The 13804-nt window shown below is 44.0% G+C and overlaps 1 protein-coding gene across 1 annotated transcript in view; it reads right to left on the minus strand.

The window, feature by feature from the left end:
• Positions 1 to 13804, minus strand: part of LOC126458053 (FERM, ARHGEF and pleckstrin domain-containing protein 1) — a 761742-nt gene that overhangs the window by 418062 nt on the left and 329876 nt on the right. Inside the window, exon 2 of the mRNA XM_050094851.1 lies at positions 5202 to 5468. Coding sequence (XP_049950808.1) covers positions 5202 to 5429 — 228 coding nt within the window. The 5' untranslated portion in view covers positions 5430 to 5468. The remainder of the gene's footprint in view (positions 1 to 5201; positions 5469 to 13804) is intronic.

Consider the following 13804-nt stretch of genomic DNA (forward strand, 5'->3'; position numbering starts at 1 on the left):
AACATCGGGCACTCAATGGATTGTGCTGTGACGCTACGAAAAAACAAAATCCTCCAGAGAAATTGCGTTCTTCTTTAGCGTTTGTCCCACATGCTGGCCGGGTCTGCTTTTATGGCTCTGAGTCGCCATTTTATCCGATCTTGTGTTTGACCTGGGTGCAGGCCTGACATCTTTAGATCTTCGTCCACAGTTTCAAGCCATCTTTGCCTAGGTTGTCCTACGGGCCGTTTACCGTTTACTCTCAAATTGAAAGTAGTATTTGCCACTGTTGTTGCGTCTGCTTTGAGAACACGCCCGTACCATCGTAGATGGCTATCGTCTTGTCTACTATTGGTGCTACCCCATGTAACTTAAGAATTTCATCGTTTGCGACACTATCGTGCAATATTAATCCAGGTGTTCACCTGAGCATCTGTGTTTCCATGACAGCAAGCAGCTGTTCCTCTTCTTTTCTTGAAGGCTAGCATTCTGCACCATGCATTGAAACTGAGCGGATTACAAATCGGCACACTTTCGACTTGAGTCTGTTTGCAATCTTTGATCACAGGGTACACCAGTCACAGAACGCCATTTGAGCCACATTGCTCAGGCGGTTAGAAATTTCAGTGCTGACGTTTCTACCAGCAGCAGCAATTGTGGAGCCTAGATACTTAAAAGTTCTTGTTGGGAGGTCAACATGATTGATTCTGATGGTATCCGAGTCGTTTGCATCTCTCGTGAGATATTGCGTTTCCTTTACGTTGAGTCGTAAACCTACTTCTGAAAGGCAGCCATTCCAGGCTTGGACTTGACATTTGGGGTCAATCCTCGGAGGCCGAAGGCACATCATCATCACCACCATCATCATCACCATCATCATCATCGACAATGCGGTATAGAAACGGGGATTAGCGATCATGATGTCATTGTAGCAACTACGTCTACGAAAGTTAATGAATCTGTCAAGAAGGCCAGAAGAGAGAGTTTCTTCTAGATAGAGCAGATAAGCAGTTGTTAGCATCTCACTTAGACAGTGAATTGACATCACTTAGTTCCAATAAGATGGCTGTAGAGGAATTATGCGCCAAGTTTAAGCAGATTGTAAATCGTGGACAGGAGAGGTATGTGCTTAGTAAGTGGATAAAGGGTGGAAAAGACCCACCATGGTTTAATAAAGAAATTCGGAGAATGGGGATCGAACCGCACAATAACCCTGAGTTCGTGTGGGGCGGCGGTGGGGTGGGTAGATTGCTGTGGCGTGTTGTGGGTTGTGAACCAAAAAAAAAGATGGTTCAAATGGCTCTGAGCACTATGGGACTTAACATCTGAGGTCATCAGTCCCTAGAACTTAGAACTACTTAAACCTAACTAACCAAAGGACATCACACACATCCATGCCCGAGGCAGGATTCGAACCTGCGACCATAGCGGTCGCGCGGTTCCAGACTGTAGCGCCTAGAACCGCTTGGCCACTCCGGCCGGCGGTTGTGAACCACTGAGGGCTATGGCGGGACGAAGCCACTCCGTCGTTTCTAGGTCCCTGGTTAATACACAATACATACATCCAGTCTTTTGCCAATTAATCTACAACTAGAACTTTAGACACATTGTAATAAACAACACACAGTGCATCAGGTCGTTAATACATATCTCAACTGTGAACTGCAGACAAATGATGTACAATATTTTATAACAGTTATTCATTCACAATCGTAAATATTTTGCACCAAAAGTTTCTCTAAATGTTAATATGTAACAAGAATTTTACAGTAAGAAAATAAAATAACCCACTGAAGAGAGCACAAAAAGTGCTGAAACACGTCTGGCTAAAACGAAACTGAAAAGGTGTCTAAGCATAATGCGGAATTCCTCGTTCTATGAAGGATAGAAGTTCAAATCCGCTTTCCGGCTATGCACACTCAGGTACCCCGCGGTTTCTCAAAAATCACTTACGGCAAGTGCTGGCATGGTTCTTTTGCAAACGGTGTGACTGATTTCTTTCCCTGTCTTCCAGTCCGACATAGTGCTGCGTCTTTAATGACCTAGTCGTCACCGTACCGTCAGATCCATAATCTTCTTAAACTTTAGCGTCGCCCTAGTCGCCAGTAGTTCCACTGTTTTGTTTTCACTGAATGCACAATAATGATAATAGCAACGCAGTCCACTGTGTAGGCTAAAGACGAGTGAATGTTGCCGAATGCAACATATTACAAAGTTTCATTATAGCAGTGGGCTTCACCTCGTATTTCACAAAATTATCCTTCATAATCTGATGTATGCAAAAATGCACTGTCCGTGTTGGAAGGACGGCTGCCTTGAAGCTAACACGCCACATTAATATGCAGTGGCTACAAAACTGTTGCTAGGGAACCTGGAGCCTCTGATGATAACGAAATTAAATATTTCATTCTACAGTACCAACTTTGCTGAACTTCGCTACTGCTGGAAACTTCCAAAAATAATCATTTGGAGGTACTGACCCGAACGAATAGAACTTTATAAGGAATGCACGAGGAAGGAAAATGTATGGCGTGTTCGGGTTGCATTTGTAGCACACTGCGAAAGAGCTCTACTCTTGAGTTTTGATTCTGTTTGTCTCTGTATTCATACAAGAACTTCAAGACAGCTCCCGGCATTGTTCGCGTACCAAGTTGGGAACACAGCCTGCTGCCCTCTGCTTTGGCAAAGGGCGGCGGTGGGTATGCGACGCTGGAAAAGTACGGGAATATTTCACGGGAAGCTGCTTTCAACAAGTCTGGAGTTGGCCGCGTTCCGGCCATACAAGCTAACACAAAGAAAAAGAAAGAAAAAAAATCTTTTGTACGGTACTTATCACGCGAGAAAAGAGGTCGCGAGGCGTTAACATTGTACAAATATTTCACTTTCGTGTCACAAAAATACTTCGGGTAATGTCTGACATTATACCCTAAAGAACTAAAAGTAAATAATAACTCTACGACAAGATCATTATAGCCAGCAGAGTCGGTTAGCATCATTATGTAAATTGTTGTTGATCGCACCGTATACTCGATCAATGGTTTGCAGTATTTTCTGTATATTACTCTTCCATCTACCCTTTTTTAACTGCGTTCATCTGCTTGTTACATTCCGTGTTTTATTTCTATACATTGTGACTAAAAATCTGTATCTTCTACCAATCTATACAAATAATAAAACTGTAAAACCGTCGTGTCTGCCTGAACACGCTTATCTTCAAAACTACCAGACGAATTTTCGTGAGGTTTTCACAGGTAACTTGAGCACAGCTTGTGCAACGTATAGGCATTATTTCATTAAAATCGGATCAAGGAAAGCAAAGAAATCGTAATTTAAAGTTTTAGGAGTTGGCCCAGCTTAGTAGTTCGAAAGTTTGAGTTAAGGACGGTGTAGTGCAACAAAGAACCAGTAGCTGGCGCTGTTAGTTTCGTAGTAGACCACAGAACCAGTAGATCTTTTTTACCTCAATGACTTAAGTATTTTCGGAAGTTTACGTCAGTGATAAAATTAGGAACCACAGTCTTATCTTTACGAATATAAACTAGCAGTGAATTAACTTGGCTAGGATATATCAATTTGCTGATTTCGCTTTGTGTATTAAAAGCTTAACGAAATTGCCTTGCATAAAAAAAGACTCTGCGCATAGGGGGTTCGCTTGTCATTTTGCTTTACTTCTATGTGTAACGAACAGCGCAGACTTTTACTTACTGGTCCAATGACACTCCTATTGTGGCCAGTCATTTTGACGTTAAGGAGTTGCCTATATTTTAAGAGTGCACTTTTAACTATCCTATAGAGAAATAATAGTGTGCTTCTGGATGTTCTACCGAGTTGTATTTTCCATTTTCTGTACAATACTTCTGAGACCGAGTCAATCGTCGAATTATTGTGAAGAAAATGATAATAGCTCGGCAGAACTCCTGGAAGTACACTATCGGTCAGTCGCGCCGAGAAAGCTTGAGAAATTACACATAGGAACATACTTTTAAAAATTTCCAGAAGATGTATACACGCGCACTGAAGCGACGAATGAAACTTTGTACCAAGAACGAGAATCGAACCCATACCTCCTGCTACTAGCCAGAAGCGCTAACCACTATCTAGCACGCCTCCCTCCCCAATTAAGAATTTCATCGTTTGCGACATTATCGTGCAATATTAATCCAGGTGTTCACCTGAGCATCTTTGTTTCCATGATAGCAAGCAGCTGCTCCTCTTCTTTTCTTGAAGGCTAGCATTCTGCACCATGCAATGAAACTGAGCGGATTACAAATCGCTCAGCTCACTTGGTATTCCTCGTAAACTCGAACAGCAATGCAGAGGCTCTCCAACTATACTGAAATAGCATCACAGCGTTGATAGAAACGGGGGATCCTGCCTGACACCCAGGTATAGTTACTTTTAAAAAAATAATAAAAAAACATGGTTCCACAGACGTTTTCAAGTCTCAAATATCTGTGATGTATATATACACACTGAAACTGTTGAAAATTCGGAGCATGGCCAGGATTCGAACCCAGATCCCCTTTTCACTAGTCAGATGCGCTAACCACTACACCACCCGGGCCTCACTGATTTAAAGCACCTACGCCTGGGTTTTAGGCAGGATCCCCCGTTTCGTTCGAAGCTGAAGTGCTATTCAAATACAGTTGGACAGCCTCAGCAGTGCTGTTAAAGAGTTTAGGGGGAATTCCACGTGGGCTGAAACGTGAATGGGAATTTAGGGTGGAGGCTTACTAGGGTAGTCCGTGCAGTTATGCAAAGCCGCTGTCCCGGATTGACGTAGTGGTTAGCGCATATGGCTAGTGAGCAGGAGTCCTGATTTCGAATCCTGCCCCTTCTAAAGATTTTCATTCGTCACTTCAGTTCGCATGTATACACTGTAGATGTTTGAGATTAGTCTCAAGAATCATATAGTTTCATTGAACTTCAGAAGAGTGATTTAACTGTGTAGTGAGATGTATGTGATCGTAGGCTGGCCTGATGGTAGTGTTTGGTACCGAAACCGGTAGTTATTTGACAAAATAAAAGTGCGACTGTACTCTAAAGCAAACAAACGTTTTCTTCTAATTGTGTTAGCAGCTCTTGCAGGCGTCAGTATGTCGGGAATTTGTAGTGTGTCGACCTGTAAGGGGACGGCGACGATATTTCAAGCGGATTTCTGACGGAAAAAGGAGTCTGCCTGTATGTGTATATTGTTGAAGGCGCATTTGGCTGGTACCGACCTGGACCTGGAACATGGTGACCGTGTCGTCGAGCATCTGCACCCTGACGGCGAGCATCTTGCCGGCCTTCTTGGGGGTGGCGGGGGGCGTGCGGGAGCCGCCCCCGTCCACGCCGGCCGGCGTCGAGTGCGAGTGCGGCAGCTTGGCGCCGCCCACGCCGCCCCCCGACACGCCCAGCCCCACCCCCACGCCGCCGTCGCACGAGCCGCCGCCGCCGCCGCCCTCCATCGCTCAACAGACGTCACGAGCTGGCGACTGCCGCGCGCCCTGCAACACGCACAACACACACGCTTACTCACTAGCACGTGTGGGACATCATCAGCGTCACGAGTTGGTTCCAACACTGGAACAACCCGCCTAATGCGGTATTTTTCCAACTTACTCTCTCTTTATTCTATTCATTGTACCAGGCATTTTTTCACAACTGTATTTTTAAACAACTGTTTAAAAAATATTACAATAAGCTTAGGAAAAGACACTAAAAGTAGGAGACGAGCTATGATATTTGGGCAGCAAGATTACTGACGTTCGCCAAAAGCAAAGAAGATATGAAATAATGACTGACAACAGCAAGAAGAGCATTTCTGATAAAGAGAAATTATTTAACACCTGATCTACAGGTTCAAACGGCTCTGAGCACTATGGACTCAACATCTGAGGCCATCAGTCCCCTAGAACTTAGAACTACTTAAACCTAACTAACCTAAGGACATCACACACATCCATGCCCGAGGCAGGACTCGAACCTGCGACCGTAGCGGTCGCGCGGTTCCAGACTGAAGCGCCTAGAACCGCTCGGTCACAGAGGCCGGCTTCTGATCTACAGGCTGATAATGTATGATTCCTCGGCTTTTTACATCTTATAGCTTCAAATATACAGGGTGTACCAGAAATGTTGCGACAAATTTCGAGGTGTCGTACAGGCTGTCTTAAGAAAAAATCGGGGATAGGAACCCGTGTCCGGAAACGTCATCCAACGGCGCTGCACAGCGTCGAAGATACAGGCGCCAGCGCCTGCCATTAGGATACCCCTTCGGCAGCAAACATTGCTTTGTACGCTGGAAGTCCCAGGCCGAATATCTCGCTGTTGTTTGTTATTCAGTGAACGCGATAGATTGCCACGATTGCCAGTGGAGCATTGTCTCCCATGAATGCGACGCTCTGCCCCCGCCGGATGACGGTTATGGACACGTGCCTCCGTCGACAGTTCATTTTTCTCGCGCAGTACTCTAAAATCTCCAACGTTTTTCGATATACAGGTATACAGACACAAGTTTGTGGTTAACGTCACTGCTGAATGTTTGACCACCCCACCCCTGAAACTGCCTAGCACATTAGAACTGTGCGCAGGATGGAGCCTCGAATGGCTCTGAGCACTATCGGACCCAACATCTGAGGTCATCAGCCCCCAGTCCGCCCCCGGTGGCTGAGTGGCCAGCGCGACAGACTGTCAATCCAAAGGGCCCGGGCTCGATTCCCGGGTGGGTCGGAGGCTTTCTCCGCTCAGGGGCTGGGTGTTGCATTGTCCTCATCATCATCATTTCATCCCCATCGACGCGCAAGTCGCCGAAGTGGCGTCAAATCGAAAGACTTGCACCAGGCGAACGGTCTACGGGAGGCCCTCGTCACACGACATTATTATTATCAGTCCCCTAGAACTTAGAAGTACTGAAACCTAACTAACCTGAGGACATCACACACATTCATGCCCGAGGCAGCATTCGAACATGCGACCGTAGCGGTCGCGCGGTTCCAGACTGAAGCGCCTTGAACCGCTCGGCCACACCGGCCGCCCGGAGACTTGAACTCGAGACCTTTGCCCTTCGTGGGCAAGTGCTCTAACCAACTGAGCTACCCAAGCACGACTAACGGCCCGTCGTCACAGCTTTACTTCTGCCAGTACCTCGTCTGCTACCTTCCAAACTTCACAGAAGCTCTCCTGCGAAACTTGCAAGACTAGCACTTCTGGAAGAAAGGATACTGCGGAGACATGGCCTAGCCACAGCCTGGAGAAGTTTCCAGGATGAAATTTTCACTCTGCTATGGAGTGTGCGCCGATATCAAACTTCCTGGCAGATAAAAACTGTATGCCCGAATGAGATTCGAACTCAGGATCTTTTCCTTTCGCAGGTAAGTGCTCTACCGACTGAGCTACCCAAGCACGCCTCACGAGCCATCCTCACAGCTTTACTCCCGCCATTAGCTAGTCTCCTACCTTCCAAACTTCACAGAAGCTCTCCTGCGAAACTTGCAAGACTAGCACTCCTGCAAGAAAGGATATACCTAAGACAGTCCGCAGAGCACTTGCCAGTCAGGAAGTTTCATACCTGCGCACACTCCGCTGCAGGATGAAAATTTCGCACGGTTTGTGACGGCGGCGTCACTGCCCACTCTAAATACGTCTGCTTAAGCTGAATTTTGGGACGTGTTATGCAGCTAGTTCTGGTTCTTAATGCGAATACAACAAAAGGCGACGAACGTCTCTGTCATCCCGGCCTAGGACGACATTCTCCGAGCTCTCAAACCACTGTGACGTGAAGGCCATAAAGTTTTGATGGCAAAGGGAAAGCCACTTGTGCCGGACCAGATTTACGCGCCTTTCCCCGCGGTAATGATAAATGTACAGGGTCCGTGTAGCAAAGCCTTCGCTCTCAGGAGATCCGCGGAACAAAGCTGGGAGCAGAGCGGAGCTCGAGTAATAAATCAAGCGAGGCGGAGGCGGCCGACCCGCGCACAATGCGGCGCACACTAGCCTACTTGTTAGGACTCCAATTATCAGCAGCGGCCAGGGGTTCACCGCCTGAATCTGTAATGGCCGACGTACGGCAGCCTGGCACAAAAGACCCAGCCTCATTATGGATGTCTACACGGTGTACCCGGCGCCGCTACATTGTGCACGACCTGTCGCGAATCTGTTTGACGAAATACTCGACGAGGTCGTGTCAACGGGGTTCGGAATTCGCTTGCGGGGAGTGGATGGGAATTTTGTAAAGTTTTTTCCGCGAAGAAAACGCCAGTGGTGGCGCGTCAGAGGAAGGACAGTGAGACTTACTGTGTACAAGCAAACCTTCATAAAGAACGTATACAGGGTGGAGATACACAACCTGATAATGCCAGTACAGCGGAGGGGACGTTAACCGAGTAAAATTTCCCCGATAACCATAGGTCGGAAACACGCTGTTCTGGAGCCACAGCCATAAAACAGCCAATTAACGACGAGCGCGCAGAAGTGTGCATTTAACCCGTCCACGCCGGCGTGTATCACCAGTGGCTACGCTCAGAGTTGTAAAACTACCGCAGACGATCATAAGTAAGCGGGTACACAACGGTTGTTTTCCTAGTTGCTTTGGTCAGTTACGGCCATACCCACATTACATGTAGGTCAGGTGTGTTGCATACTTATTGGGCGTTGCCTCATAACGATCGCTTTCTTTACGCATGCGACCAGTGTCTTACTAGATTCCCCCAAAAAACGGAAGCGGTAAACCTTTTAGAAACTGAGTGAGGATATATAAAGGGCCAGATAACCTATGGGACATTTTGTTCTACATAAACTGTTACTTAAAAGTGAACAGCATTTATAGCAAAATTGAAACTGCCAATGTTTAATTCAGGTTTTATCCGAAAATTGTTGATTTTTGCCCAGAAACGGAGGAATATTGTAGCAAAAGTAAAGAAAACAATACAGATTTATCGAAAACGGCTAGAAAACGCAATTTCCTCAACAAAAAGGAAGAAATTAAAAAAAAACTGCAAAACAAAAATATATCAAGCATCGCTTCAATACCTTATCGAAATTAAACAAAACATGTTTCTGTTATTCATAAAAAAACTTTCGCATTTATTAATGATAACAGGAAACTCCTACCTTTGTTGATGATGAAGAATGTTTTATTGAGTACAAAATAACAACAACAATTATTATAATTACATATATATTTTATGTTTGTGTATGTACATTGTACTTGCATCAAAAGTAATTCCTTTGGTTACATAAAAGAGCAGAAGTTACGTGAGCAAATAATTTTTATTACCTGTAAATAAAATTTATATTCTGTAAGGATACAAAATACACAATGGACTAACACTGAATGACGTGCGATTCTCATTATCTGGGAAAACAAACAACAAAACAAACAGATATAAAGGAGAAGTCGTCGCCTCCCAGTTTCTCTCTTGCCCATTTATTTATGTTTCTTTCTCTACCAATACTACCGGTAATTCTACAGTTTATGTAGTGTGCCCAACTTGCCGAACCATAATTTTGGTAGAGTGTAACCTACTCACACTAGATGATCCTGTCATCCAGCGTGTATCAACGGTGCCTCTCTCTCGAGTACCAATTATGCTACCAGCAACGCACTAACGTACGATGTAGTGCCCATCAGCCAAGCGCAACGAACAGCTGTGAATACAATTTTGCGTGGCTCTTCAATGAGAGAGCTGTCAGAACAAGTGGGTATTACATAATTTGTGATTAATCTGGAGTAAAATTATTTTACATCGTCTCGCGTTTCTATATTTTACATGGTCTCGTGTTTCTATAAAAGAGTGACGCCACTATCAAAATGAAAGATCAATATATTAAAATAGTAATTTAAGGCGTTCGAGTACAATAGCCGCTCCTCTGGAAAAGCAGTGCCGCCAGATGAAAGGATGTATGAATGTGCGCGTCGCCCCAAAGCAACAAACACAATTTTCAGTGCCGATGCGGACGAGTTAAAATAACTCGACCCGGATAATATAGGTCTTGCTAAAGAGCGCTGTTACCAATGAAATTAGCAGAATATAATGGTTTCAGCTTAACATTAAAATCTCACCAGTATTTAAGTTGCTGTAAGTGACTGATTACCTTAGACACCATTTTTCCGTGATGTTTACAGGGTAAAGCTTGAGTATTAAATCAACTACCCTGAAAGCACTGGACAGGCATTAACTTGTGCAGAATCAGCACTTCTCTATGACAGTCGGCATGTGATACTGTAAAGTGCATAATAATGAAATCAGTAGGCCACATGTTTTAATTTTTGCTAATGTACCGACAGCATCAATGAACTTTTATGGTAAGAAGTACAGGATTTGAGGTTCCCTACCATACTCTGACCTTAAAAGGTTGTTTTTAACACGCTGTGTAGACACAGACTGGCCCACCTCTGACTGAATGGAATTTCAGAACGCCACGTTTGTACCTATCGTCTGTTTCGTTTATTGTTGAGGCTCGTTTTAAAGCTCCAAATACCGTTTTCGAGCTATGTTATTTGCATATGGGAGTATGGTACATCTCCCCTTACTATTGGACGTTTTTTGTCAGTCCATTCTACATAACTTAACGTCTATGAACACCCATGCTGCCGGCCGGTGTGGCCGATCGGTTCTAGGCGCTTCATTCCGGAACCGCGCTGCTGCTACGGTCGCAGGTTCGAATCCTGCCTCGGGCAAGGATGTGTGTGATGTCCTTAGGTTAGTTAGGTTTAAGTAGTTCTAAGTCTAGGGGACTGATGACCTCAGAAGTTAAGTCCCATAGTGCGCAGAGCCATTTGCACCATTTTTTGAACACCCATGCTGGTAAGTCGGGTCTGTCGCGAGAGATAACGAATTAGGTTTTCGTAATAGTTTTAGTAAGCTAGGTTTTGATGGATGTGACTTACTGATTAAAACTGATATGCTGAGTGCTGAGTAAGTGTTTAAAGAAACCAAACAGCTAAGGTCGTCAGCCTCCTTACACCCCCTCCCCAGAACAGAAGCAGTGTACCTAGTCTGTCTACGTAAATAGAAAATTCTGTGTGCAAGTGTGAGGAAATGTTCTAAGTGTATGTATATCTTGTCTCCGAGGTGCAACATGGGAACAAGTTCGGTATTTACCGAGTGTGATGTGAGAAACCACCTAAAAACCACATCCTGGCTGGCCAGCACACCGACCCGCTGGGCGGATTCGATCCGAGGCCGACATACCTCCCCGTTCCTGAAGCGGTCACGGTGATACGTGCGGCTACCCGGGCGGGTAAAACTGGTATGAGTTAAATAATTACGTTAATCATTTTAGAACCATGTCAAGTTCCTCGACTGTTGGTTGTAAAAGTACAAGTAAATAATCTTGATAGTATTTGCATCAAATAAAAACGGAAACAATGGTCAGTGGACGTTAATTTGGAAGAAGGAAGTGACCAAGACACCTTTCTCGTTACAGCTGATATATTCGTCTCGTTATGATCAGCAACAGTATTGATATTTAAGATAATTCTCATTTATTGTTCAGTCTGAGTTGCACATTTCGTATTACGTAACATGTTTAGATCACTCAGGACCAACTTCAGACCTAAGTAGTTGCGTCAGTAACCCACCTCTTGTCTATTCAGTACAAGTACTCTAATACTCGTATGTGTCTCTGAATAGACAAGACGGGTTGCTGGCGCAACTACTGACTTCTGAAGAAGATGATGATAAGTGATCGAAACATGTAATCTAATTAAAAATATGCAGCTGACACTGAACAATAAATGAGATTTATCTAAAATTCCTCTCTCAATGAAGTAAATCTGAATGAAGTAAATATCTTATCCTGTGATACTGCATAACTAATATCAACTCAATAACACTGCGATTTATCTATCATACAAGAACATGTTACCAATACAATGCCCAACTTTTCTGTAGCTAAGGGAAAAAAATTTCTTATCGATCTGCAATTTTAGTGGTTTTTGTGGCGTCACCGCCAGACACCACACTTGCTAGTGGTAGCCTTTAAATCGGCCGCGGTCCATTAGTATACGTCGGACCCGCGTGTCGCCACTGTAAGTGATAGCAGACCGAGCGCCACCACACGGCAGGTCTAGAGAGACTTACTAGCACTCGCCCCAGTTGTACAGCCGACTTTGCAAGGAAAGGTTCACTGACAACTACGCTCTCATTTGCCGAGACGATAGTTAGCATAGCCTTCAGCTACCTTTGCTACGACCTAGCAAGGCGCCGTATTCAATTGATAATTAATATTATGAAGCATGTACCGTAACGAGAGATGTTCTACAATTGTGGATTAAAGTTAAGTATTACATCATCTACGTACTTTATTTACAATTCTCAAGATATTGTCCTGTTCCAGACCTCACGCCAGTCAGCGTGTAATTAAACGCGTGCATTTCGGCCTCCTCTAGAAACACAGTGTTGGCTCTTCTGCCAACACTACAGTTTTTGTTTGTTAACATCGTTTACCAAAGGACTCGGTCGACAAAGACTTTGTATCCATATTAAAAGTGCTTCTCATTTACGGCGATTAACCTACGCAGCTCACAACTAATTAATGCTATGTCGCAGAATAATAACTTACTAAAAAGACCTTTCTCAGGTTTTTCGTGGTGGTAATGACAAAATGAGCTAAGTTTGTCACTTACATATTTCTGTTGCCTTTTGTCGAATTTGTGTTGTACTGATTTAAAATGTACGTATAGTAATTACGGCTTCAGGAGGCCCCCCCTTCAACGAAAATTATTCATCTTTCTCGTTACGTTCAAAACATTAATTATGAGAGAAGCCGTTTATTAATTATGCCGTTCGTCGGGCATATGCACTGGGTCGCGGGTATCTGCTTCGTTCACTCCCGCATGAAAGACACTCATCGTCACAAAAAGAGCTGCGCCCAGAAGATAATATCAGGTTTTGATCATTGTTGCCAGGCAGGTAGATGGGACTCGTTTCGTAATTTCATTCGAATGGAAAAGGAGAACTTTTTCGAAGCTGCTCACAGTCACTGAAGAAAGACATTTATCGGCAAGATACAAACATGAGCCAGTCCATAAACCCACAGATAGGTATATATATATATTACATAAAGTTTCACAGTAGCAAAGCCTTGCAGTGTGTATCTTATGTTTACTTTCAGTAGTAGACCGGCAGTCACGTTAAGATTTTTGGCCAATAGAGAAACATCCCAGGCGTTGGCCTTTGCAACAAGAATTGCAGCAAATACATTTTTTAAACAATAAATAACATCGAATTTTGATATCATACTTCTATTAAATGAATAAGAAAGACACATAATCATTCAGAAAACAAAAAGTGTAGAAAACCTGGAAGGAGATGGACGCGAATGATCTGCTACTTTTCGCAGCTCTCGAAACAGCAACTAGATCTCCTGATCTTGCATAGAATGTCTAGAGATTATACCTATATATGTCATTATTTGTTATTTAATGTGAAAATTGTAACAAAAAGGGTTGCTTTTGATAGATCATCATCGTGCCGCAGCATTCAAACGGAATACTTTCGGAGTACACAAGTTATAACGCTAAAAACGTAAACTACAGGAAGCCATTACCTACCGATATGTAGTTTCCCTGTCATCATAACAAATCGTAGATAAAACGATGTGCTTTCGAGAGCTTCTCAATTTGTTGATGCATTCAAACAGCTTACATTCATATCACGTACTTTACAAGAAAGAAAATCCACCAAATACGATGTTTAACGCCGTATAATACGGTAGCTTTCATGTTGTCATTGCAGCGTAAAACGAAGTCGCAGCTCACTAGCCACGTTACTCTCCACGTGGCAAAAATCTGCCGCGCCAGTTTCTTTTTTTCACGCTCCGCAGTACAGTGGAACTTGGA

Source organism: Schistocerca serialis, chromosome 2, assembly GCF_023864345.2.
Source record: "Schistocerca serialis cubense isolate TAMUIC-IGC-003099 chromosome 2, iqSchSeri2.2, whole genome shotgun sequence".
Lineage (NCBI taxonomy): Eukaryota > Metazoa > Arthropoda > Insecta > Orthoptera > Acrididae > Schistocerca > Schistocerca serialis.